We start from the raw sequence: 26861 nt of genomic DNA, 5'->3' as shown, positions 1-26861 counted from the left end.
TTCGCTCCTTCAACATCTTCATTATCTTCTCTTGGCACATTTTCTTCATCCATATCCACACTTTCTCTTACCAAATTTTCTCCCACCACTATTCTCTCTAACACAATCCCACTTCCAAAGCCCCTCATCTTTTCCAAAACCATCCTCTTTTGTATTCGTTATTTATTCCAAACAGCTATCAGTGGAAAATCTCTTGGATTAACAACATTAGCTCGTTGAAGCCTATCAAAATAACTTATCTACAAAAAAATAACAAAAATGAACAAGTTATACACAGATTAATAAATAAACAACAAACAAATGTTATAAAACACATAATAAAAAAAAAGAAAATTAAACTTACCAACAAGAAAGGAAGGGGACCTGTAAAAAAAGTAGGACTCCTTTTCCATTCACTGACAGAATCCAACAAATGCTTATATGCAAAAGAACACCAATCCAAATTTGCAATCTCCTTAACATTCCTACAACTATAAAGAAACTTATAGTTCATAGACTGGTTCTTGGTAGAACGAATACAATAATTCACAACACATAATACAAAATGCAACAAAAATTCATCACACAACGGTTTCGTCTTCAGATCATTCAACTTAGCAATCACAGTACTGTTAATTGGACTCCCAATCTCAAGACCAAAATACGACCTCCATTGAGCAAAAAAATCTGAAGACTCGTCTTCACCAACATCTTGTGCCTCCTCAATCTCTACACCTCCACAAGGCAAGCCATAAACAGCCTTAAAATCATCCTTAACAAACTTCAATTCTTCACTATTATCTAGCATAAGGCTACACCTATCAACATTAAAACTATTCACAAGTTTTTCACAAAAAGTAGCATTATGAACATCTAAACTTAGATGGAAAAAACCACCAAAACCAATACGCTTAATTGCATCCTTATGAGTCTCCGGAATATCATGAAGAATACCCATAAACTGTTTAGGAGGTATTCTTTGACCAAGAGCAACCTTATTCCGTTTGGAAATATTTTCATCATCACCTACACTCAAAACATTTTTCCTCTTCTTTAAAAAACTAGAAGCAACAGACAAGTTCCTGGCAAACTTCACTTTCTTTACCTTCTTAACATCAACATCTTCATTTACCTTCTTTGCATTAACATCTTCCTTTAACGCATCAACCGAAGCTTCAGAAACTTGAGAAGAATCAACACCTTTACTAGATATACTCCTTGTTTGACGCCTAAATATACCTTTCCTAGATTCACTACTAGTTTGCTGAATAAACTCACCTTTCATAGATTGACTCCTGGTTTGCCGCCTCAACAAACTATTGGACGGAACGACATAACTAGACAGCAAATCATTGTCACCAGGAATGGCTGGCATTGAAGGTCTTTTAAACATTGAAGGTCTTTTCGAAGTCCTCTTAAATCTTTTAGAAGTATGTCTTTTTTCACTTCTATCTTCAACAGGAACAACAGGTTCACCTTTCTTCTTATTTTTTTTATCTTCATCAGAACAATATTCTTCAATAATATCAGCCAACAATTTCTGATCAACCACATTCTTGGGAAAAATCTCTTCTCCATCATTCCTGCCCATTTTCTAAAAAACAGAACATATACTCAACATTTTAGAACAAACAAATGCAAATATAAAACAAATATACAACAAAACATAAAAGAAATGGAATAACTCATCAACCAAACATAAAGTAATTTAACAAAGCAATAACTCAACAACAACATGTTTGATCAATATTTTAGAACAAAAAATGCAAAAATGCAAAAACAATAACAGAACAAACTCAAAAACGTTCTAAAACTAACTACATTTGAATACAAAAAACATACAAAATCATACCACAACAAACTTTGAAAGTTCAAACAAGCGAAAACACCAAACAAACAAAAATAGTTTTAACAGAACAATAGTTCAATATTTTAGAACAAAACACATGCAAATATAGAACATACGAACATAATTTTAGAACAACATAAAAACATTCTCAAACTAACTATATTTGAATACAAAAATAAAATAAAAACATACAGGAACTTCTTTATAAAGATCATACAAACGAAACCCTAGAAAATCAAAAAATATACAAAATCGAACTCAAAATCAACAAAGAATATAAAACAACAAAATAAACGAAACACATAAAGCAACAAACCTCCTTCAGACGAACAAATTCACAAAAAAAAAAACAAAAAACGAAAAAATGCAAACAAAAACAATGAACAGAAAAAACGAAAAAGATATGAGCAACTAACCAGATTTAAGAGGAACAAATCCAAGGTAGAATCGATGAAATACAGAGCGGAAATCTTCTATAAAAACAAAAGTTGATCGACGCTAGATTAGAAAAGAAATGACAGAACATAGAAATGAGGAAGAAGAAGAGGAAGAAGTCGAGGAACGAAGTCGAGGAACGAACAGACTCAACTCTTCAACTTCAGAAACGCGCGCAATCATATTACCAAAACACAACGTTTTGGTTAATGAAAAACCACCAAAACTACGTAGTTTTGGGTGGTTCTCACCTAGGAAAGGGTTCTCACAAGAGCCCTCTCCTATATATATATATATATATATATATATATATATAGGAGATGGCTCTTGTGAGAACCCTTTTTTAGGTGAGAACACTTCCTTATGGTGAGAACACTCAAAACTACGTCGTTTTGAGTATAAAAATTAAAAAAAAACATTACTTCTCATGTGGTTCGAACCCTAGACTCTTCAATTACACTCCACACTGCTTACCACTAAGCCAATTACTTTACTTGTATGTTATGTTGCGCTCTGCTTAATATATGACTGCCATTTTAGCTTCTATTGTTTAATATTTGATGCATGTACTTATTAATATCGATTAAATTTGCATAATAATGTATTATTAATAGAAAAAAATGTGCATAATAATGAATTATTAATAAAAAAAATTCAAAAACATGCTATAATTTCTTATTTATTTAATTCCTCTATATTTTTGTAATTTATATTTTAAAATGTTAAGGACGATATTTTAAATATTGTTACATATATTCTAACCTTTATAATTTGTGTTCTAAAAATTAAGTATAATGTTTTAAAAAAACCAGTAAATATGTGGACCATTTTTGCATTTGTTCTATGATATAATTTATAACTCATATTCTAAATAATATAACATATGTTCTAAAAAACATAATGTATGTTCTAAAGTTTATAGTTTGTGTTCCAAAAATTAAGTATAATGTTCTAAAAAAATCAGTAAATATCTGGATCGTTTTTTCATTTGTTCCAAAAATATAATTTATAACTCATGTTCGAAAAAACATAACACATATTCTAAAAAATATAACATATGTTCTAAAAAACATAACGTATGTTATAAAGTTTATAGTTTGTGTTCCAAAAATTAAGTATAATGTTCTAAAAAAATCAGTAGATATCTGGATCATTTTTTCATTTGTTCCAAAAATATAATTTATGACTCATGTTCGAAAAAACATAACACATGTTCTAAAAAACATAACGTATGTTCTAAAAAACTTAACGTATGTTCTAAAGTTTATAGTTTGTGTTCCAAAAATTAAGTATAATATTCTAAAAAAATCAGTAGATATCTGGATCGTTTTTTCATTTGTTCCAAAAATATAATTTATAACTCATGTTCGAAAAAACATAACACATGTTCTAAAAAACATAACGTATGTTCTAAAAAATATGTCGTATGTTCTAAACTTCATAGTTCGTGTTTTAAAAATTAAAATATATGTTGTTTTAAAAAAAATTAAAATATATGTTCTAACGTATGTTTTAAAAATATATTTTCTTATATAACATAAATTACAAAAATATAAAGGAATTAAATAAATAAATAAATTGGAGCATGTTCTTGGATTTTTTTCTATTAATAATTAATTATTATGCACATTTCTTTTTTTCGATGAATAATTCATTATTATGCATATTTAATCGATATTAATAAGTGCATTCGTCAAATATTAAACAATAGAAACTACAAGGACAGTGATATATTAAGCAGAGCGCAACATAATACACAAGCAAAGTAATTGGCTCAGTGGTAAGTAGTGTTAATGTTATTGAATGGTTCAGGGTGACATAACAAAACTACGTAGTTTTGATGATAATTAAAAAGGGCAATGTGGCAAATTGGTAAATAAAATGAAAGAGAGGATAGAGAAAATTGTTTTATTTCTTTTCTTTAAAATACATTTTCCTAACATCTCTAACATCGTTTTTCGAAAATTTTTATACTATTAGACTCATCTAAATTAGACGGTCATTTTAAGATCCCTGAAGTTCAAGTAAAAAAATTTCCGGTGAACGGAATCCGGGTAGGCGTTTTCCGGCGAGAAACAAAGTGCCCAGAAAATTCTCAAAACATTCCAAAAAATGTAAAATATTATTCTAAGAAACTTTAATTCTTGGGTCAAAATATGATTTCTTACGGTTTAGTCCCAATAAAACTTTTTCCTTAATTTTATCCATTTTACATGCTTCAACAATTTGTTGGGACTATACCGTAAGAAATCCCGCTTCGACCCAAGAATTAAAGTTTCTTAGAATAATGTTTTGCATTTTCTGGAATTTTTTGAGAATTTTCTGGGTACTTTGTTTCTCGCCAGAAAACGCCCACCCGGATTCCGTTCAGCGGAATTTTTTTTACTTGAGCTTCAGGGATCTTAAAATAACCGTCTAATTTAGACGAGTCTAATAGTATAAAAATTTTCGAAAAACAAGGCTAGAAATATCGGAAAAATGTATTTTAAAGAAAAGAAATAAAATATTTTTCTGTTGGAACAATACAAATATTATGTTGGAACAAATGGTACACTGATTTGGAACAAATGGAACACTGATTTGGAACAATGTAAGTAGAACAAAAAAACGTGCCTAGAAAATTATCAAAAAATTTGAAAACATGTAAAACATCATTTTAAGAAACTTTAATTCTTGGCTCAAAGCGAAATTCCTTACAGTTTTGATCCAATAAATTGTTGAAGCATGTAAAATGGATAAAATTAAGGAACAAGTTTTATTGGGACTAAACCGTAAGAAATCCCGCTTCGACCCAAGAATTAGAGTTTCTTAGAATAATATTTTACATTTTTTAGAATTTTTTTAGAATTTTCTGGGCACTTTTTTTCTTGCCAGAAAACGCCCACTCGGATTCCGTTCACCGGAAATTTTTTTACTTGAGCTTCAGGGATCTTAAAATGACTGTCTAATTTAGACGAGTCTGATAATATAAAATTTTTCGAAAAACGAGGTTAGAAATTTCAGAAAATTTTATTTTAAAGAAAAGAAATAAAACAATTTTCTGTTGGAACAATATAAGTATTATGTTGGAACAAATGGTACATGGATTTGGAACAACGTAAGTAGGACAAAAAACATGTCCAGAAAATTATCAAAAAATTCCAAAACATGTAAAATATTATTTTAAGAAACTTTAATTCTTGGCTCAAATCGAGATTTCTTACAGTTTTTATCCAACAAATTGTTGAAGCATGTAAAATGGATAAAATTAAGGAAAAAGTTTTATTGGGATGAAACCGTAAGAAATCTCGCTTTGACCCAAGAATTAAAGTTTCTTAGAATAATGTTTTACATTTTCTGAAATTTTTTGAAAATTTTCTGGACACTTTTTTTCTTGCCGGAAAACGCCCATCCGGATTCCGTTCACCGGAATTTTTTTTACTTGAGTTTCATGGATCTTAAAATGACCGTTTAATTAAGACGAGTCCAACGGTATAATTTTTTTTGAAAAACGAGATTGGAAAAGTTGAGAAAATGTATTTTAAAGAAAAAAAATAAAACAATTTTCTCTTTCCTTTTATTTACAAATTTGCCACCTCCTTTTGGTTAATTACAAAATTGATCCTTGTCACATAATAAGGCTTGTCACACCATAAAAAAATGTGTCACACATGATCTCATCTATATATATATATATGAAATTTAAAATTTAGTGGTCTAAACTGAAAAAATAAATGATAAAAGTTAAAAGACTTAATTATATATTTAACCTTATTATTGTTATTATTGTTTTGCAAATAGCTGTTACCTCGTTAAATTATCTGTTAGCTAATTACTTTTTTTTGTTAGCGGATTTGACTAGTTATTTGTGTAAACTTGTTTGGTAAAACTTAGCTGATCGCTAATAGTTCTTTGTCTAAATTAACAAATAAGGACATGATAAAACCTTTATTTGAGGTTAAATGTTAGTAACTAGGGGTAAAAATGTCATTTAAAATAAGCTAATTGAAAAATTCCTAAAACCAGTTTTTTCAAAATTAGTTTTTTTAGACCTTTTAAACATTTCTTTATCAAACACCACTGTTAGAGATTTTGCTAGTTAGAAACTCTAAAGTAAAGTGGCCGAAACCTCTAATTTTACCCCGAAAAGCTGTTTACCAAACAGGGAGAATATTAGTTTCCTGGAAGATAATTTTTACTAAAATCATAATGGTTAAGAGCATTTAGTGACAAATGAAGAAGCTTGATACTAATTCTAAACTAAATTGTACAAACTTTCTTCAGTTATATATGTCTAGTATACCAATTTTATACATGTAGGGACTGCTTTATTTTTAGTTAAATTCAAAATACTCATACAATTACAAAGTATCAATATAGTAATTAGTGACATTATTATTTAATCCACAGTTTACTATGATTATTTTCAATTAATAAAACCAAAATTGTATTAATAATCAAAAGTTTGAGACAACAATGTCTGTACAGGATTAACAGAACTTCCGAGTTTCAGTATATGTAATAACATCATCATTTACATTACAGGGTTCATCTTTCTTCTTTCACGTCACTCGTCTCCCACATCTGTCTTTGATCATATCTTCGAAAAAGGCGTCCATTGCGATTGTTTCTTGGATTGGAGCTGATTGATTAGTCGTGTACTAGGACTTGGTGTTAGTGGCGGAGCTGTCATCAGGCAGAAGGCGCCTCTGCCTCATTGGACTCAGACTCATCAGGCGGCTGTGCCACATCAGGCGGCTCTGCCACATCAGGCGACTCTGCTACACCAGGCGAGTCTGCTACATCAGGCGGCTCTGCCACATCGGACTTAGTTAGCACAGATTCAGAAGGCGTCTTTTCCACATCAGACTCGGTTAGCACAGTTCCAGGAGGCTGTGCTGTTGGTGAATCAAAGTATTCAGGTGCAATGCGTTTCAAGAAAGTTCCAGGCGTAACAGGGTTCATGTAATGAGGTGTCCTCTTCCCCATTTTCAAACATTTATTCTCTGCAAACAAAAATGATCTGAAACTGAAATTTCAGGTTCAAACTGGAAATACAAAAGAAGCTAAAAACGATTAACATACTTTTAAATCTATCTGCTGTTAAAGGGAATTCTGTGATAATGCCACTAGCATTGGCAACCTGGACATAGGAGTTGAGTTCTACACTTGCATCAGAGAAAAAGTCCCATGCTTGAGACACAAACTCATTCATGAACACCTCAATGTACACGTCAAACCCTGCTGATCGTAACTTTGGTACAACCTTTGTAGAGCCTGTCAGGAATAGCAAATCGTCCGTGTAGACAGAATTCTTCTCCACTACTGTAGCCTCCGCAAATGTCTGCATGTCATCGATGGCTGAATCAGCGATATCTGTAATGTTCTTTTCAATCTTGTAAACAAGCTTGTATTTGTTTTCTTCCTTCAATTTTTTCAGAACATGAGAGTCTGAGGACTGAATCATAACTTTTTCAGGATCTTCATTCTCGTATCCACCTTCGTTCAAGGCATTCACTACTTCCTCAGTTACGTCTAATTTCTGTTTCTCCTTAAGATAGTCTGCATTCTGAAATTAACACACGAGACAATTTCTTAAAATTTTCTCCTGAAAAGTAAACAAATAGTTGAACAATTAAGATCATGAAGGCATGACCCATCTCTAAAACTAAATCAGACAAGCAGGAACACGGAACACCTCAAATGCACTAATGCAGGATACAATGATTAAAAGAAGAACTCTGGCATAGCCGAAACCCACCTCAATTTTGATCAAGACGCCAGAGATAGATTTACTTTTCTTTGCCAGGGCCAAGAAATCAGACAAAGTTAGGAACTTGCCTACATTATTGGCCTTGGGATTTCGGGGCAGCTCAAATGATGCATATGGGCTCGACATTGCAGCTATAAAGAAGTAAGAAATATGTTAATAAAAGGGTCACAAAAATCTTAAGACAAAGAGCTCAAAACCATTATAACTTACGCGTCAAGGTCTGAATCTCAGACCATGTCAAGCTGAAGGTAAATATTCCACTATCATTCTTAATCTCCGGAATGGTTTCAGCAAGTTTGGAGTGAGCGGACTGAGCAACTGTTGTACTCTCCTTAAGATCTATGGAGGGTAAGCAAAATGGGATTCCATCCTTGGACATTTGAACAGAACAATCAATTACATTTGCACCATCTGCAATAGCTTTCTCATATGCCTTATCAGTACAACCTGGGTAATCTCCACTTGCTCCATTTCTTGTGATGATCAGAAAATGCACTGCGTTATTAACCAATCAGGTAAACATAATTTCCAACAGATCATCTTCTAGCAAGCAATTAGATATTATTTAATTATGCCTTACGTCGATCTTTAGCCTCTTTGCGTAGATGAGAAAAGCATTCTGCAATTCCCAAAGAGAAAAGACAGAAATCAGCTGTCAAATTAGGACAACAATTCAGGATGTTTAACAATGAAGAAATGTTCACCTCTTGCAGCAGATGCAGTTATTGGGAAGTCAGACAGCACACCATCGGCAGAGAATTTTCCATTGTACATGAAAGATAGATATTCACCTATTGGATCATAACTGTAATTGAAACTAAAGGGAACATCATTATAAAAATCTGATGCAAAAACCTGCAGCCCCGCCAAATGTGCATCACGGACAAGATAAGTATAATGTTGTAAGTAAAGAGTTGCATCCATAGGCCAAATGTATTCCTTAGGAACAAGAATTCCGGAGGCAAATTTCCTGATAAATGATAGTTGGTTTATCAGAGAACCATAGGTCTGCTTTGTTGAAGGCTCAACATCACTAGGTCCTTGAAATCTCAATATCAGTTTTGTTGTTTTGGAGTTGGATTTCTGAGCAATGGTTTTCAAGAAATCCACCTCTGGAGATGAGATATAATCAATTACCACTCCTTTTGATACACGAAGAATATAGTCTGTCATGCTTAAACCATGTTCAGTATAGAAGGCATCATACTGCAAACGAGTCAAAGAGATTAGGGAACGGAAAAACAAAAGAGAGCACTTCAAATACAATACTATCGGGTCAATACATCCAACCAATCAATTGATGCAACTTGTACACATTCATTTCTTAACATCTATTATCTCCCATCGGTGTATTACTAAGTATGGATTCGGATTCCCTCCTGTTTTAACAGGAGGGATTCTGTTTATTTAATGCCAACCCCTTTGATTAGATTGAAGGGTTATGATTTAATTAACTATAATTAATTAAGTTTTGAAGATAAAATTAAAAAACAACAGTCCACAATTTAAGTTAAAAAATATTACCGCACCCTTTCCATTCACCCCTCTTCAAATTAATTATTTATTTTAGTTTTTTTATCTTAAAACTAAAAAGCCTAAATTATATCCATGGCCATTGAATTATATTTATTTTAATATTGAGGCTACTGAACTTCAATTCTTAGCGATACAGTTACTGAAATTTATACATTTTAATATTGGTGGTCATTCAATGCCTCAAAATGACCATTGACTGCCTCAAAATAAAAAATTTGAAAAGTTAATTTAATTCTTGGCCTTTACATTTTTTATATCCGTGACCATTCAAACTTTAACTAACTCCTCAAACTGACCATTAAAAACCTCAAAATGAAAATATTTAAGAATTTAAACTTGCTCATAACAACATTTTCGTTCGAGGTCATTTATCTGTTGTTTGGTTAGGAGAGAGATAGTGAATTTTTAAAGAGAAAGCTCCAAAAATGTGATTTTGTAAATTAAAAATCTGGTTTCAAGGTAAATGTTGTTATGAATAACTTTACTTCTTAAATATTTTCATTTTGAGGTCGTTAACGGTCATTTTAAGGAGTTAGTTAAAGTTGAATGATCACCAGTATTAAAAAATGTAAAGTTCAAGAATTAAAGTTTTTTTAAACTCTTCGAATTTTTTATTTTGAAACCGTCAACGATCATTTTGAAGCGTTAAGTGGCTACTAATATTAAAATGTATAAAATTTAATGATCGTAAATTCAGTGGTCTTGATATTAAAATGGATATAATTCAATGGCTATAAGTGTAATTTAGACTTTTTAGTTTTAAGATAAAAAACTAAACTAATTAATCGGAAAAGAAATTAATGGGGAGGGTGCGATAATAGTTTTTAACCTAAACTATCTTTTTAAACTGTTAGACTGCTATTTTTTTAATTTTATCTTCAAAAACTAGTTAATTAAATCACAGCCCTTCAATTTAATCAAAGGGCTGACATTAAATAAACTGAACCCCTCCTGTTTTTGGTGAACAGGAGGGGATCCAAAATAGAAATTCTTGAGAGCCGTTCACATACAATACTCCCGGAGCAATACAGATAAAACTAGAGCCCTTCATAATTCTATCATTTACCTGAACATTCAACCAGATACCGTTGCCTGGTTGTTTCAATGCAGTCATATTCTCAACAGTTAGAATTGGGAATTTGTTGGTGTCCAACTTACTAGACCGAGTATGGACTCCCTGGGTCACTGTTATAGCACAGGAGTTGTGTGAGAATTAGAGTGACAAGCCAAACAAAAAGAAATCAGCAGAAGATAAAACTCACAGATTACTTTTGATAAGTCGTCCCAAGTGAAATCGAGGGAAAACCAGCCCCGGGTAGGAACTCCATTGAAGTCGTAAGACTTGACTTGATTTTTAAAAATCTTGGAAATGTCAGTAGAATTTTCAAGCTTGATATCAGGAGAACAAATAGCTGCTCCATCTTTGGTTAACTGCACATCACACCACAGAACTACATCAGGTACGCTGGTGAGCGATGCCAAATCATAAGCACCCAAACTCGAATCCGGAAATAGCCCTGAAAAGCCACCGCGTGCAATAACTAAAGGTGGTTTTCCTGCATTACGATTTCAAAATCAGTGAGCATCCATCTGCAACAAATACATAACGTTTTCTTATCTATTCCTTCGTTTCTCTCAATTCTCCCAGCAAAAGGATCAAGAAAACCATTCATTTAGGATTAGGAAACAACATTCGAGAAACATAGGTATTCATTTTCCTTCGATTATTTAAATAATGCACAAATAATAGCTAAAATCCTCAATTTCAGAATCAAGGTTCAGGAATCGAGTTTTTTTTTTCATAAGAATTATCAAAGGAAAATTCAATTTCGGAACAAAAACATACATTGATTGAAACAGAGAAATACAATTGATACGGAAGCGCCATTGTTAATTAATAATTACCATCAAGAGTCCGCCAACGGTCCCCCCCAGCAGAAGCCGGAGTTACTAATGAGTAAAGCAGCAGAAATGCAGCAAGTAAAGAAGCAAAGTCACGTGGACAGAACATTGTTGCCAGAGAATGTCGCCGTCGATCAAATCACTTTCCGATCAAATGGAAAACTTCTATTTTTCGAAATTAATTAAGAAACAAGGAAATGTAAGCAGCGAATTTTGAGGCGGGCTTTTCTTTGAGTAGATAGATTTATTATGTACGAATCAACAGTGTTCTATGACATTAATAACTATTTATAGAAGTAACTAAATTAAGCGATTATTTGTAGGAAAAACAATGATGTGATCTCCGTTAATAATAATATATTATACTAGTACTTTTCTCTGTTTGGTCTCTCAATTTTGTCCTTTGCAAAATCTGATGAACGTGTCAATGAAATATGAAGTGATTGGACACGTGTAAAATTAGCAGAAAACACCGAAGGTGTACTCACTCACCCTGTGTGCTGTGTGCTCCTCCATGCAGCTGCTTATCGGCCTCGCCGTTATAATTTACACAAAGCTTTAAAGTAAATCTCTAAAAAAGAGAAGAGTGAAAAAACTAGAAATGGAGAGGATATCAGAACTTTTTAGAAATATAACATCGGAAGATGCACAAGTTGTTCCATTAACAGTTTTCGTTGCTGTTTTATGTCTCTGTTTAGTAATCGGTCACTTCCTTGAAGAAAATCGCTGGGTTAACGAGTCCATTACTGCCATCATAATCGTAATTCAACTCTTTTTCTCTCTTTTAACTTTTATGATTATGATTATGATTATGATTGATTGATTTTGAATTAATTAGGGGTTAATCACTGGAATTATTATACTGGTAGTGAGCAAGGGCAAAAGTTCTCATATCTTAAGATTTAATGAAAGGGTTTTCTTCATATATCTCCTTCCGCCCATTATCTTCAACGCTGGGTAAGTAATTTGTAATTAATTAATATTGGCATTGATTGCATTTGAATGTTTGATTGATCAGATTTCAGGTGAAGAAAAAGCACTTCTTTCAGAACTTTGCAACCATTATGCTATTTGGGGTGTTTGGTGTTTTCATTTCAACATCCATTATTGTTGTTGGTAAGCTCTAATTTGCTTAATTAATTTGATTTAATTGGTTTCATGTTCAAATGTGTTTTATTTGTTGGCCTAGGCAGCAGGTGGCTGGTTCCCAAATTAGGCTTTCTTGGTCTCACAGCACGAGATTATCTTGGTAGGTCTGATGCTTTGCTTCTAATTTATGCATACAATCATTCTTACCAAACCACATTATTTATTTAAATAATCCTTAACATTAGGGGCCCTTTACTTGGCCATATAATACCCGATTTTCACTCCCTGAACATTGGAAGATTGGAAGATGTCTCCTGTTGCCCTTAAACTTTCTTAAATTTGCCTATTGGTCCTTAAACTCACTTAAATTGGCCTATGAGTGCCTGAACTCACTTAAAGTGGTGTTGTGGTCTCCTAAGATCATTTAAACTGACTTATTGGTTCCTAAACTCAGATTAAAGTCATATATGCATTTCTTCAACTTATTCAAATCTTCACTATCCTCCACATATAGGATGTAGGATTTAGGGGTTAATTATGTCACTTTTAAGCAAGTTCGGGTGTTAATAAGATATTTCCGAAGTTGATGGGTTGATCGGCTTGTTTGACCATTAATCCTGCCACCTTAAAGCATGTTAAAGTGCTAATGAGACATTTCTAAAGTTCAGGGTCAATCGGATTATTTGACCATTAATCATGTCATTTTTAAGCATGTTCATCGTGTCATTTTTAAGCTTGTTCAGTGCTAATAAGACAGGGTCAATCCGATTATTAAGCCTTTAAAAAACTTTTAGATACTTAATTTACTATGAGATTTTGAGCTATCTCTTATGTTAATGTTATGGAAAATGATAAAATTTAGAAGTTCAAGTACTTCAAATAATTTCAAGTTTTGGCTATTGGAAGAATAACTTTTCTGGATTCATTTCAGCTTTAGGAACAATATTTTCCGCGACTGATACAGTGTGTACGCTTCAGGTTGGTTGAATTACGAATGTCTTTCTCCATTTTGTGTTTTATGGATATAACAAGGTAATCATATATAAATGTAATGTAGGTTCTTAATCAAGAGGAGACTCCTTTACTTTACAGCTTAGTCTTTGGAGAAGGAGTAGTAAACGATGCAACATCAGTTGTTCTCTTCAATGCAATACAAAAGATGGATGTCACTCGCCTTAATGCCTCCACGATACTTTCCGTTATTCGTGACTTTTTGTACTTGTTCTCCACAAGCACTGCTCTTGGTGTTTCTGTAAGTTTTCGAAAACCTGTTTATTCAATAGTCCCTTCACATTTGTTGTTGCATTGCATTTTGTTTGGCTTATAGGATCATTAGATGTAAAAAAACTGCAGGAAATCGATAGCTTTTTTCCAAAATCTCCTCATGATTCTTTATCACTGTCATGACAGGCTGGACTTTTGACAGCATATGTACTTAAAGCCTTATATGTTGGAAGGTATTGCACCTTGATTTATCTCCTATGAAATGCATTTTCTGCTATTGATGAATGCATCTCAAAACGTGTATAAACTAAACTTTGCATATGCAGACATTCGAGCGTTCGTGAAATTGCTATAATGGTTTTGGTGGCTTATCTATCTTACATGTTAGCTGAGGTATACGACGTTCATATACTAGGTTAATTGAATTGAAAATTTCATAGTATTGTGAATAAGTAATACGGTCTATTACTCCATTATATGGCAGTTGCTAGAACTAAGTGGAATTCTCACCGTCTTCTTTTGTGGGATACTCATGTCGCATTATGCATGGCACAATTTGACTGAAAGCTCTAGAATTACGACGAGGTATGCATATTTACATTCGGTAATAATATCTTCGAAAACTGATATTGATATAGTCTAAAAGTTCTTGTTGATTTGGCTATGTTATTCAGGCATGTATTTGCAATGATGTCATATGTTGCAGAGACATTCATATTTCTATATGTAGGCATGGATGCACTTGATATTCAGAAATGGAAAACGAGTAAGACAAAGTAAGACAAAAGTACCGCGTCATCCGTTTATGTCCCTTGTTTTAATTTTGTTCGGACTTAAAGTTAAATTTGTTATGTTTTCGCTTAATTTGCAGTTTTGGAAGTTCAGTGAGTATATGTAGCACACTTGTGATGCTAATATTGGTTGGTCGAGCTGCTTTCGTGTTTCCACTTTCGGCTCTTTCGAATTTTATGAATAGAGGAAGAACGTCTCGAATCACATTCCGACACCAGGTTAGTGTAGGTATGTGTTTTACAATATAAATCATATGCAACCCCATATTCTTCCAGTTGATGAATATGGAGTGATTTTGATATTTTGTAGATAGTCATTTGGTGGGCTGGGCTAATGCGAGGAGCAGTCTCTATTGCTTTAGCTTATAAGCAGGTGATATTTCCATTTATTTAGATGGTCCTGACTGAAATAATATTTTTAACAAAAAATTGTAAGAGGATTGAGCAAAGTCTAAAACTTCTTATGTTTTCAAATTTGGCTCGAGAAGTTCACATATTTGGGGGTTACATGGAAATCAATCAATGCCGCAGTTGTAACCAGCACGATCATTGTCGTCCTCTTCACTACAATGGTATCTCAAAAACACAATTTTTGTTTTGCTTTTGCGAATAGTTTTTGTTCGTGTCTAGAATAGGGTTATTGCAACTTAATTTTACAAGGATCTATTCTGTTAGTGAATAATGCGTAAGAACCTCCCTTTGGGAGGGGAACAACAGCTGGAAACGGATGCTAATACCCCCATAGGCTGAGGAGCAGAAGGAGGAATCCGCCCGAGTATCTAATTAGCTAGTTGGTGAGGCAATAGCTTACCAAGGCGATGATAGCGTCTGGAATAGGGTTGTTGCAACTTAATTTTACAAGGATTTTAATTTGTCCGATCCTGATACATGCGTTATTCCCATGTGGATTGGCATTTGTTTGAAACATGATTTTTATATTTCAGGTATTTGGTCTTTTAACTAAGCCATTGATACTTTACACCATTCCCCAAAGTAGAGACGGGGACGACAATGATCAAGTGATGAAGATTCCGAAAGATGACATTCGACTGCCTTTACTATCAATGGAAGAATCTACAGCCTCTAACCTGCAACGAGCAACAGAGGGCATGTCTATGCTAATAGAAAGGCCAGTATACACTGTACATTACTACTGGAAGAAGTTCGACAATGCATACATGAGACCGATATTCGGGGGTCCTCGTCCGACAGAAGGCTATCTAGGTATTTTATTATTTGCTTAATGTAAATGCAAATTCGTAATTTGACGAATCTGATATATACTTGGTAATTTGCAGGATAGTAGTGATGGATTAGGTAAATGAGGGGAAGCTAAGTTTTTGAAGGTGCAAATGAGAATATGCAAATTTTGGTAATGCATGAGTTTTGAAGGTGTAAATGAGAATATGCTAAGAATGGTAATGCATATAACTCATTTGTTTTGAAGGTGTAAATGAGAATATGCAAATTTTGGTAATGCATATGCATATGATGAGTTTTGAAGGTGTAAATGAGAATATGCTAAACAAGTTTGTGACTTTTTATAGCATTATTTGGTATGCCATGTTAAGGCAAGTTAAACTACATTTTGTATCAAAGGAGCAAGCATTCCTGCACCTTGGATGAAATCGCCTCTAAGGTCGTGGATTCGTTCCTGTTCTCTTATATATATAACAAAATATGAAAAAAAAAAAAAAAAAACATTTTGAGATGCTGACTTGGCATCACGTTTTACAAACTTATGCACAAAAAGCCGAACTTGTCAAATGTGAAATTGTATTCCTGAGAAGGAATTCGGAATTCTTTCTGAAAATCTTCTCTAAAATTGGTAAAGAAGCATAGGTGTAGATAATATTTGCATATTTTATGAGGTTTGCAGTTTGATCCGACACATTGTTGTGAATGTCAAGTTTAATTATCAGTTTTGACCCACATTATAGCAAAGTATAATTCATGTTCCCTATGAAATTTTCACCATATCAAACCCCTACTCACTAGGGATGCCTGACAACCGGTACAGGTTGTCATTATCCGATCCTAATGGAACTATTTATAACCCTATTCACTAGGGATGTCTGACAATGGGTATCCGATATCATCCGATACTAATGGGACTATCTGTAACTCTATAACTTTTTATATAGTAAAAAATATGATTTTAAAATCATTTATCCGCGATGAGTATGAGAATACTCGTTATCCGCCATAGATCTTTTATTATTATTGATGTAAGATATGTAAAATTATTTTGACTTAGTTGTAACCTTTTTACCTTTTGTTTTTCAACCATTGAGTAATACTATTAAGCTACTATATTCTTATTGATTCTGTTTAGTTCTTTCGTGGGAAATGCGGGTGTGTTAGAGAATTATAGTATTATCGAACTATGGAATAAAATTGAATACCTACTACAGGGGCGGAACCAGAGGTTGGGGGGGGCTCGAGCCCCGGCCGGTCGGCCGTCCGAGAATTGAGAATTTTTTTTAGTAATGGTGTCTGTCTGGTAACATGTTGTAGAGAATTATATTGATTTTATGTAGTATTATTTCAATGTTTAAAGGTAGATGAGATGGTTAAAGATGCTTACTTTTATTTGAGAGGTCTTGTGTTTGATTTCCTTCAACCTCATTTTCTTTTAAAAAAAATTTATTTATTTTAATTTTATTTTTATTTTTATAACACTTTTGAATTCATTTTTAATATGTCTTTACTATTAAAAAAATAAACATATTTAATATTCATTTTTATTATGTCTTTACCATTAAAAAAAGAAACATGTTTAATTTTCTATTAGTTCAATGCTAGTTTCTAAAAAAAATGATAACATTTTTACAGTTTTAATGCGTTGTAGGCTAAAAAAAATTTGTCTAGCCCTAACGGGCTGGACTTTGAAAATTTACCATCAACCGTTAATTTCGATTTTTTTTTTGACGTTTTGAATTTTTTTTATTGATATGTTTGAGCCCCGGGTCATCCGGGGTCCTGGTTCCGCCACTGACCTACTAACTTCTAAAATCGAACGACTGTTGGAAACAAAAGAGACCTTAAAATTTCATGAGGTTCTAATGATCAAAACGATACCCGCCTAAGAAATACTTGAAGAACAAGATAAAATAAATAGAAAGGAAATGATGTGCTTACATTGAAATTAAATTGAACGTCTACATACTGTGAAATAAAACTGAAAATAAAAAAATGTACTGGAAATTCTAAAAATGTTGAAGTCTATGGACAATTTGTTAGAGTGTTGATTGAGTATGTTGACTTGTCCTTTTCATCGTGATGTTGGGATTAACTTCATGTTGTTTCTACCAATCCACGTTCCTGTTGTTTCCACCAATCCAGGTTCTCCACAATATTGAGTAACTGTTTCACTTTAGCTTTCATGATGGATTAATACGACACTTTCTAACTTTCCCGCTTTTTAATTGGATCATAAAATACATGTTAAAAATATTAAATGACCTCATGATCCCATAAGTTTATTTCAAGTATCACCTGAAGTTCACTCTAGGAATTTGGTTTCTCTTGAGGCACACTATAGAAAGTTAGTTTTTCCAAGGTACACTTTAGGAAGCTAGTTTTCCCCGATGTACATTTTAGGAAGTTGGTTTCTCTCGAGGTTCACTATAGGAAGTTGGTTTCCCTTGAGGTACATTCTAGGAAATTCTAAGTGAACGGTGTACCACGAAAATATAAAAAAGTTCTTAAAACGGAAAGTTTCCTAAACATTTTTAAGTAAAAGTTTCCTAAAACAAAATTTTCTCCCATGCAAAGTGATGGGTGCCGATTCCACCAAAAATAATCCCAACTTTCCCTAAACGAATAATTTGTAATAGAGCAAGTAGAGGTCGAACCCAAAGGAATAATATTGATTTAAAACTTCTAATGACCTAACAAAATAATTAAATGGGGGGTTTGGAATTGTGAAGTTTATTAAATTTAAATGTAACAAGTCAAAAATCATAAGAAGAACAAAACAGAAATTAAAAAAGGTTTGTGAATAATATTTTGATGAATTCGGTCAAGGGGAATCACAGGATAATTCTTACGTTAACGATCATTGACAGATAAAATTGTATTCTCATGTATTCACCGGGTCAGTTTGGCGTGTTCTTCCTTAATAGTGAACTAGTTAAGCACGGCAAATAACTTGTTCCTAATCAATAAACAATCCTATCTCAGCGCCTAAGATTTAATTTATTGACAGCTTAAGAATTAGAAGAACCTGATCTTAGTTAATCGTCTCTTAGCGTCGGCGATTTTGGACTAACTTATCTGTTCATTTGGCTCAGATAAACCCAACTAGATTCGTATTAATGTCACGTGGAAGACGAACTCAGGTTTGTCCGACTCGAGTCCGTTCTTCCAAATACGAAGCTAGCTTGATTTAAATAGTCAATAGCTACTTTGTTTGGCTATCTTAGGTGAAACTCTAATAAACCAAATCAGCCATATGATTATTCGATTCGACAAACAACCTGCAGTTATCATTCATAGAACAAACAATCAATTGAGAATAATTCTCTAAACACGATGAACAAATAAACGGTTTAATAAATTGAGAAAAGTGAAATACAACGATCTCACGATAACGGAGAAAAATCCCTTGAATTAACCCTTAACCGAAATTAAGAAATTAGCTATCAATAGCCATGGAACGTATGTGTTTTTCTGCTGGAAAAATAAATGTAAAAACTGATGTTCTGAACTTGGAAAATCTGTCGTTCTTAAGTCTATTACGGCTCCTCAAAATAAGGAATTAAAATCCCTTCAAATTAGCTCTAGAATCCTTCTTCAAATTTGAAATTAATTGCCTCCTCATTTGTCTCCTACAAATTCGTGCTTTAGCTGAAAGTCTTGTTCTCAAATTGTCCAATCCGGATCAGGAAAGCAATCCTATTCGAACCAGGAAACTGTCAGCCCGTAACTGCCTTAGTCTTGTGCAAGACTAACTCTGGCTCAGACCAATATCTGCTCAATCAGCTCCGGATCACGACCCGACATCAGCTCGGCCCAAATTAAGCCCAATTTGTCTCCATTTAGTCATCATTGGCCTGTAGAGATGGAAATACCAAAAACAAACAATAAAACCCGCAAAAATAACAAAACACGACAATTATAAAGCACAAAACGGGGTAATTTATTGTTGAATTATGCACTTATCACAAAGTGTACACTAGGATCTGCATTAGGAAAACTTTATTTTTGGTGCAAATGGATTCTTATTGATTAAGGTTCAATTTGTTCAATTTTTAGATTAATGATTTTTTAAATTTATATTTTGTTAAATTTGTAATTTGTAGTGTTTTTTGTTTTATGTATTGATTCTTAACGGTAACGCTACACGTAAGTACCTACAAATTAAATGAGACGGGTATGGGATATGATATCATGTAAAATTGACATCATATAAGTAACATCAGCATCACCACTTTTGAGATTAAAGATCACGTGCAAAGGGGCATGTCCAATGGCGCATCAGCAAAATCTTTAGCCTCCTCCAACAGAAGAACCTTCGAGAATCTTACATGACAAAGGATTGCTCTCAGGACTTAGATTCCTTGAGGAACACAGATATCCCAGATTCATAAAGATTCTTAATCAAGTGAATGATTTAACCTAAAAATCCTATATATAAACAGGTATAGACAAAAGATACGATAAGTTAAATATTATCTCACAATTAGTCCATACTCTTAAATCCAGTCTAAATCACAAACTGGCTTAGGCATCACAGTGGATTTGTCGGACTCTGACCCCATCGGACCTCTATTTTACAAGTTAATACGATGACAGATTGTCAAGGAAATTTGGACACGTAGACAAGATCAGATACACAGTTATCATTGGTGTGGTGAGCATTAAACTGATAAATCAGATCATCTAAAGATAGATGCATCCAGTCGAGTTCAGCTAGAGATTCATTGGAATTAGAAGGAAGATGCTAAACAAGAGGCAGAGCACCAAACTCAACTTGATCCACAATACCCACTTTTGATAGAAGAGGTATCACAGAAGTTTAGCCAGAATTTGGTAGTGATGGAGAAGGAGGTGGACAATGGAAAGATGGTTCATTAACAGGAGATGGTCGACCTCAAACGTCAATTACAGAATGCAAAAGAGAATTTTCGAAATAAGCATGTTCATGAAGCAGAATTCACTAAAACCCCGAAGGAACATTCCTGAACCCATTCTCCTATTAAAAGATATTCTCACTCAAGGACTCCTCTTCAGCACTGGGACAAAACAAAAGATCCAAAGGAAAAGCGGAGAAATCGATCTAGAGAGCGCATCAGGAGTAGACATCGATCCCCCTCAAAACCCTTAGGCAACCGACGTACACATTAGGAGACAGATAAGTTAAAGGCAGAGGGCGAAACACCACTCAACAAGCAGGATATACTTGAGCTCCTTAGAAATGAGGCAGTAAGCAGACCGGATCCATATGTTGGATATTCGGCCCTATATGAGAAGTGATTGGATTGAAAAATTAGTCGATAATAGTTGTTTGGAGGTAACTGACTCTTTTGGAATTCACTCTTATGTGTCTCATATGTAAATTCTTATGACCTTGTGAACTGTGTCCTTTATGTGGTTACTCCTGATATGAATGTGGGTTTGTCTGTGCCTTTTACCCTCAAGGAATTTGGGATTGTTGTTTTTTAGATGAACCCAAATAAGTCGCCAAGGCCTGATTGGACTTAACCCGGGGGGTTTTCAGCATTTTTGGCACTTCATTATGCATGAAATTTTTTATGCATGTGTAGGGTGGTTAACGCAAAAGGAATTCCTCGCTAACTTGAATAATACTATTATTATGCTAATTCCTAAATGTGAGAACCCATCTCATATGACTGAACTTCATCCTATTACCCTATGTAATGTCTTGTATAAGCTAATTTTTAAGGTACTAGCAAATCGGTTAAAGTGTTATCTTCCAAATTTGATTTCAAATCTGCATTTGTACCTAGAAGGTCTTTGATTGATAATGTGCTTATTACTTTTGAACCGCTCCATTTTATAAAAAGGAAAACTAGGGGTAATTAAGGACATGTGGCACTTAAAATTTATATCAGTAAAGCTTGCGATAGGGCAGATTTGGGTTTTCTAAAAGATGTGATACATCACATGGGTTTTAATGATTGTGGATTGATTGGATTATGTTTTGCGTGACTATGATTTCTTATTTTATAACGGTAAATAGCTCTATGGTTGGTCTGTTTTCTCCTGGTAGAGGATTGAGATAGGGCGACCCACTCTCACCTTACCTCTTTATTCTATATGCTCAAGTTATATCATAACTTATCTAGAAGGTGGAGCTGGAGGCTAAAATCAGTGGGTGTAGTATTTGTCGAGGCACTTATAGTGTCACTCACATATTGTTTGCTAACGATAGTTTTCTATTCTTTTCTGCTATAGTTGAGGATAGTCATGCGATTGTGGATATTCTGCAGGAGTATGAAACTGTGTCAAATCAGGCCATAAATTTGACCAAGTCAGGTACTTTCTTCAGCTCTAATGCCAAGCCGGACACTCGTGCCTCTATATGCAATCTGCTAAATGTTCATTCGACTCTTGATATAAGTAAGTACTTGGGTTTACCTTCACTTATTGGCAAATCTAAGTGCACTATTTTTGCTTCCCAAAAGACAATCTTAGGAAGAGATTTAGCAATTGGAGTATACGGTTTTTATCTAATGTAGGGAAGGATATTCTATTAAGGTCAGTTGCCTAGGCTTTACCCGTTTTTTGTATAAGTGTCTTTCTACTTCCTCGGTTAGTTAATGACGATTTACAGAAGATGATTAACTCCTTCGGGTGGGGTTCGAAGGAAAATGGTAATAAAAATATTCACAGATTTAGCTGGGCTCGATTGTATGATGGGAAGGAAAAAAGTGGCATTGGCTTTAAGGATTTACATGATTTTAATATCTCATTGCTTGGTAAACAAGGATGGAAGTTTATTAATCAACCTCGCGCTTTAGTTAGTCGGATTTTCAAGGCAAAATATTTTCCACGGGATAATTTTCTTTCCTCTAAATTGGGTTAAAATCCGAGTTATGTTTGGAGGAGCGTTTGAGGTTCTATTGATATGCTTCGAAGAGGATTACGATGGAAAATTGGTTCGGCGGAGAAATTAAATGTTTGGAACGATCCGTGGATGATAAATGATTCAATTTTCGGATCGCGTTAGAATGTATCTCGGGTATGGAGGAGGCCAGGGTTACGGATTTCATGGTCTCAGGGTTGAAGGTTTAGGATCGGGGTAAGGTTCATAATTGCTTCTGCAAGGAGGAAGCAATTGCAATATGTAACATGATTCTTTCATCTAGTCAGATTGAAGATCAACTTAAATAGCACTTTACGAAGAACGGTCATTATTCCTCAAGGACGGGTTATCATGGGAATCGAGAAAATTTGCAAGCTCAAGATTCAAAAGGTTGGAAGAAATTATGGGATCTTCCTATTCCACCTAAAATGTAGTATTTTCTATGGAAACTCGGTAATAATTTTCTGCCCACAAGGTACATATTACTAGATAGACATATTGAAGCTCATTTTAATTGTTTATTCTATGATCACGAAGTAGAGCACATATGGCATCTTTTCGCCAATTATCCGTTTGCACAAGGTTGCTGGAGGTCAGCGGATCTGCCTGTACCGATTAGAAATTGGGAGCGGATTGAACAGTGGTTTCTTGAGGTGTGTTCGGTGGCTCGTATGTAGGAGGTGTGCAATATTGCGGTGGTGTTGTGGATAGTTTGGGGACAACATAATCAACGACTCTAGGAGGGAGCCAATGTACCACCTGCTACTGCAGTAGGACTGCATCTTTTTTGTAGAATGGTGATCAGGAGTTTCTACACGGAATATCTCCTTTGTGAAGCAACGATCATTGACAGCAACGGTGGCACAAGGGAGTAAATGGATCCCGCCAGCAGCAATGCATTTTAAATACAACATAGATGCATCGAATTTTCAGTAATAAGGCAAGAGCAGAGCGGGGGTAGCAGTTCATGATTCTATAGGCAGATGTATCTGGTGGTGTACCAGAAGTTGAGAGGGGATTCTCGCTCCAAAAATGGCCGAGGCAACTGCACTCTGCTACAACATCATTTGGGTGATTTTTTTGGGCATCCAAAATGTATGTTTTGAAACTGATGCGAAACTCGTAGTAGATGGAGTTAATTCTACCGACGACGATTTGTCTGAGTTCGGAACAGTAGTTCACAACATTAGGGAACTAGTTTGAACTCGTACTGACTCTCAGTTGTCTTTTATTCCTAGATTATCGAATGTAGTTGACTATATTATTGCTAGACAAGCTCTTTTCAGTACAGTCTTTTAGTCCGTCTGTTATTCCTCCTTGGCTTGACAATGAGTTGAGCAAGATGTATCGTTAGTTTCTTAATAAAATATTATTCTTAACAAAAAAAGAGGGTCTTAATTTTTTTTCCTTTTTCTTTTTTAGATTTAACATAACTTAACAAATAGAATTTCTTACTAACCATCTAAAACACTATCTTCCAATCAAACCTTAAAACACCTCCAATCAACAAATCTTAAATCATCAATCACTATATTCGTGGATTGTATTTCTAAATCATAACATAAGCCAGGCGGCGCCACCATTCGGCACCGCCTTGAATTGGTAGCGGGGCCACCATCCACACTTTTCAGATGTGGACAAATTACAATTTAGGGCTAAAATCAAATAAATGGATTCTTTGCCCAACGTGCAAGGCACATGCAATGCAAACAGTATTGAATAAGGATAAAATGGTCTATTTTGGTCGGTGAAGGTTGTTGTGTGTGGACCATAACAAGAATGTATGATTAAATTGATCTTTAATTAATGTAACTTAATGGACGCTACTTTCACTTGTATAACCCATATATTAATTTAGTATTTTAGGATAAATTACATAAGGTTCGGTCTTTTACATTTTCGTATACTTGAAGTTGTAAATGAGCCGAACCGATCATGAATATTCAGTTCGATAAAAACTCGATCGTATTCGTTCCATTTATAAACAAACCGAATTTGAGTATGGAGAAACTCGGTCAGAAAACTCGCGAACATATTTGGTTATTAGTTCATGAAAAAGTTTGATTATAATGTTTACGAACACGTTTATATGTAAACTTGGTTCGATTATTTTCTTAATAATAGTATTTCTATAAATAGAGAAATGTAAAACGACATAGTTTTGTATATTTCATAGCTATATAGTTTTGTGTCAAAGAATATAGTTGTTCGCGAGCAACGTTCATGAACGAAATTAACAAGCTGTTTGAGAGCAAAAGTCATGGACAAGCTCACGAGCAGCTCAAAAACAAGATGTTGAGATCGAGTTCGTCAATTTCTAACGAGCCGAGCATGAGCAGACCAATGCTCGATTCGATTACATTACAGTCTTATTGTTACCTAACATTTCACTTTTAAGGAGTGTGAATTTCTTGTTTCCACAGCTTTCCAAAGAGTACAACAGCCTCTAAAATCTCTAATGAATTTAATTAGTTTAGGGAGGCGAAGAGTTGTTTATTTTCTTTGTTCATTAGGTGCTCCATTTCTTTATATGCATCATAGCATTTTGGTAGCATAAGTGTCAATTTTTGGTTCTTGACATTTTATGTTTTTACCTAATTACCCCTCAAATTTACGACAACCTGACCTTTTCTTAGGCTCTACCGAATGTGAACACTTTATAGTCGGACCTTTCTAGAGTTCTACCCATTAGGTTCTACCGAATGTGTATATCTTATAGTCGGACCTTTCTATGGTTCTGCTTTTGGATGCACTAGACGTGCCTTATTTGGCGCCGTCCGTGGCCTTCAACTCCCTATATCTAAATGCTTTTTGCATTTTAAGTGGGAGAGATAAAGTTTATTACTAATATTAATAACAAACCAAAAAATTAACAAACTCTCTACTGATTGGTTACCACCAAACAGTAGAAAGTGACAAAGAAATTAGGACCATTGTTTTAAAGACTACAATGAAGATTGATTTGTCCTATTTTTTATGGTGAAGCTCTTAGTTCTGTTGGTTGAGAATGAAGTCCAGAGAATAAAATTGAATTAAGAGTCAAAAGCTTTTAAGTTTGAGTATCAGTTTAGTTTTGAAGTTAGAAATATTAGCCTAAATACAACCGTTTTCGATATACAAAAATTTGTCTAATTTAGAGTAATTTGTCAAATTTTGCAATTTTATAAATAAATGAATACATAAATTATTGGTATGTAAATTTCATAAACCCTTAATTCAAATAAAATTATTGGCTTTGTTTTAAGCTTAATCAACCAAAATTTAAACATGAAAAACTTGAATTAAATATATATATTAAAAATATTTATTTTAAGTGGTTAATAATTTTAATGCGACCGGGCCGCCCTTTTTTTTTTTAAGTGGTTAATAATTTTAAATCGCTTAAGTTAGATTTTAAATTTGAATCATAATATACAAGTAAAGTTTTAATTGGAAAGTAATCCGCCAAGAAAAAAACTATAAAAAAAATATATTCGTTTAACTAAAAGATTTATAGGGTTGTTTGTTTGTTTGTTTTTTCTTTCCTCTTCCAAAAAAAAATTTAGATTCACAAAAATTAATAAATATTAGCTGACTGTACAATTATATCTTCTTTCTTTTCAAGGAAAAAAAAAAGTGTTAAAAGCAAAATAAATAAATCAAATTTCAGTATTAGGATCTTAAATTGAGTTTTTTTTTTTTTTTTTTTTTTGTTAAAAATAGGGGACACGGGCCTACCACATCTTACCAGAAAGTTTGATGTCGACAGTTTAATCATATTATATGCACTTTAATATATCACTGTGTAACTAAATTGGTCTTAAAAAAACAAAACAAAAAAAAAAAGCCATTGATGCCTGGATAAATAGTATAGTGCTCATCAAAAGTTTAGACAATATTTTCAAAGGCAAAAAGCATCCTAAATGATTTTTTATTTTTTGCTTGATATATTAAGCTCTTGATATATTAAGCTCTGATCATTTATTTTTTTATCTCATTAAATCCTTTATAACTAAATTAGTAAGTTATGAATATCAAATTCTGTTAAAAATACGTTATTAACTTCATCTGTATTTGAAATTATTAAAAAATATATTTTTTACAGTTTGAATTAAAGTTTTTACAGTTTCCTATAGCTACGTTATACATCCAAAATTGCTTTCAAACAGTGAAAAAAATACAAATTTTGAATGCAGGTGCAATGAAGAACAGTCTGTTAACCGAATTTTATGTTCAAAATTAAATTTTTTGGTCATCAATGGCTTAATGAGA

The 26861-nt window shown here is 33.5% G+C and overlaps 2 protein-coding genes across 12 annotated transcripts; one reads left to right on the top strand and one right to left on the bottom strand.

The window, feature by feature from the left end:
* Positions 1 to 6695: 6695 nt before the first annotated feature.
* LOC136220832 (glycerophosphodiester phosphodiesterase GDPDL3-like) lies at positions 6696 to 11752 on the bottom strand. The gene is made up of 9 exons (XM_066008641.1): positions 11457 to 11752; positions 10814 to 11107; positions 10618 to 10736; positions 8720 to 9221; positions 8596 to 8634; positions 8226 to 8510; positions 8004 to 8146; positions 7328 to 7811; positions 6696 to 7248 (listed from the first exon to the last, which is right to left on the bottom strand). The coding sequence occupies exons 1-9, from the start codon at positions 11560 to 11562 to the stop codon at positions 6935 to 6937; spliced, it is 2286 nt and encodes a 761-aa protein (XP_065864713.1). The 5' UTR covers positions 11563 to 11752; the 3' UTR covers positions 6696 to 6934.
* Positions 11753 to 11972: 220 nt separating this feature from the next.
* On the top strand, positions 11973 to 16228 carry LOC136219152 (sodium/hydrogen exchanger 4). Of its 11 annotated transcripts, none has more exons than XM_066006415.1 (15): positions 11974 to 12213; positions 12292 to 12410; positions 12472 to 12569; positions 12643 to 12702; positions 13474 to 13520; positions 13600 to 13794; positions 13953 to 13999; positions 14093 to 14159; positions 14251 to 14351; positions 14441 to 14542; positions 14638 to 14776; positions 14868 to 14930; positions 15046 to 15129; positions 15502 to 15781; positions 15856 to 16227. In XM_066006415.1, the coding sequence occupies exons 1-15, from the start codon at positions 12055 to 12057 to the stop codon at positions 15858 to 15860; spliced, it is 1566 nt and encodes a 521-aa protein (XP_065862487.1). In that variant the 5' UTR covers positions 11974 to 12054; the 3' UTR covers positions 15861 to 16227. The 11 variants fall into 11 exon arrangements, 9 of the variants coding, with proteins under 9 accessions (XP_065862487.1, XP_065862492.1, XP_065862488.1 ...); XM_066006420.1 differs by lacking the exon at positions 15856 to 16227 and adding an exon at positions 15275 to 15351 and having other exon boundaries at positions 15502 to 15591; XM_066006417.1 differs by having other exon boundaries at positions 12078 to 12213; positions 12479 to 12569; positions 12647 to 12702; positions 15856 to 16228.
* Positions 16229 to 26861: the final 10633 nt, after the last annotated feature.

The sequence above is a fragment of the Euphorbia lathyris genome, chromosome 2 (genome assembly GCF_963576675.1).
Source record: "Euphorbia lathyris chromosome 2, ddEupLath1.1, whole genome shotgun sequence".
Lineage (NCBI taxonomy): Eukaryota > Viridiplantae > Streptophyta > Magnoliopsida > Malpighiales > Euphorbiaceae > Euphorbia > Euphorbia lathyris.
This window is presented reverse-complemented; position numbering and strand designations above follow the sequence as displayed.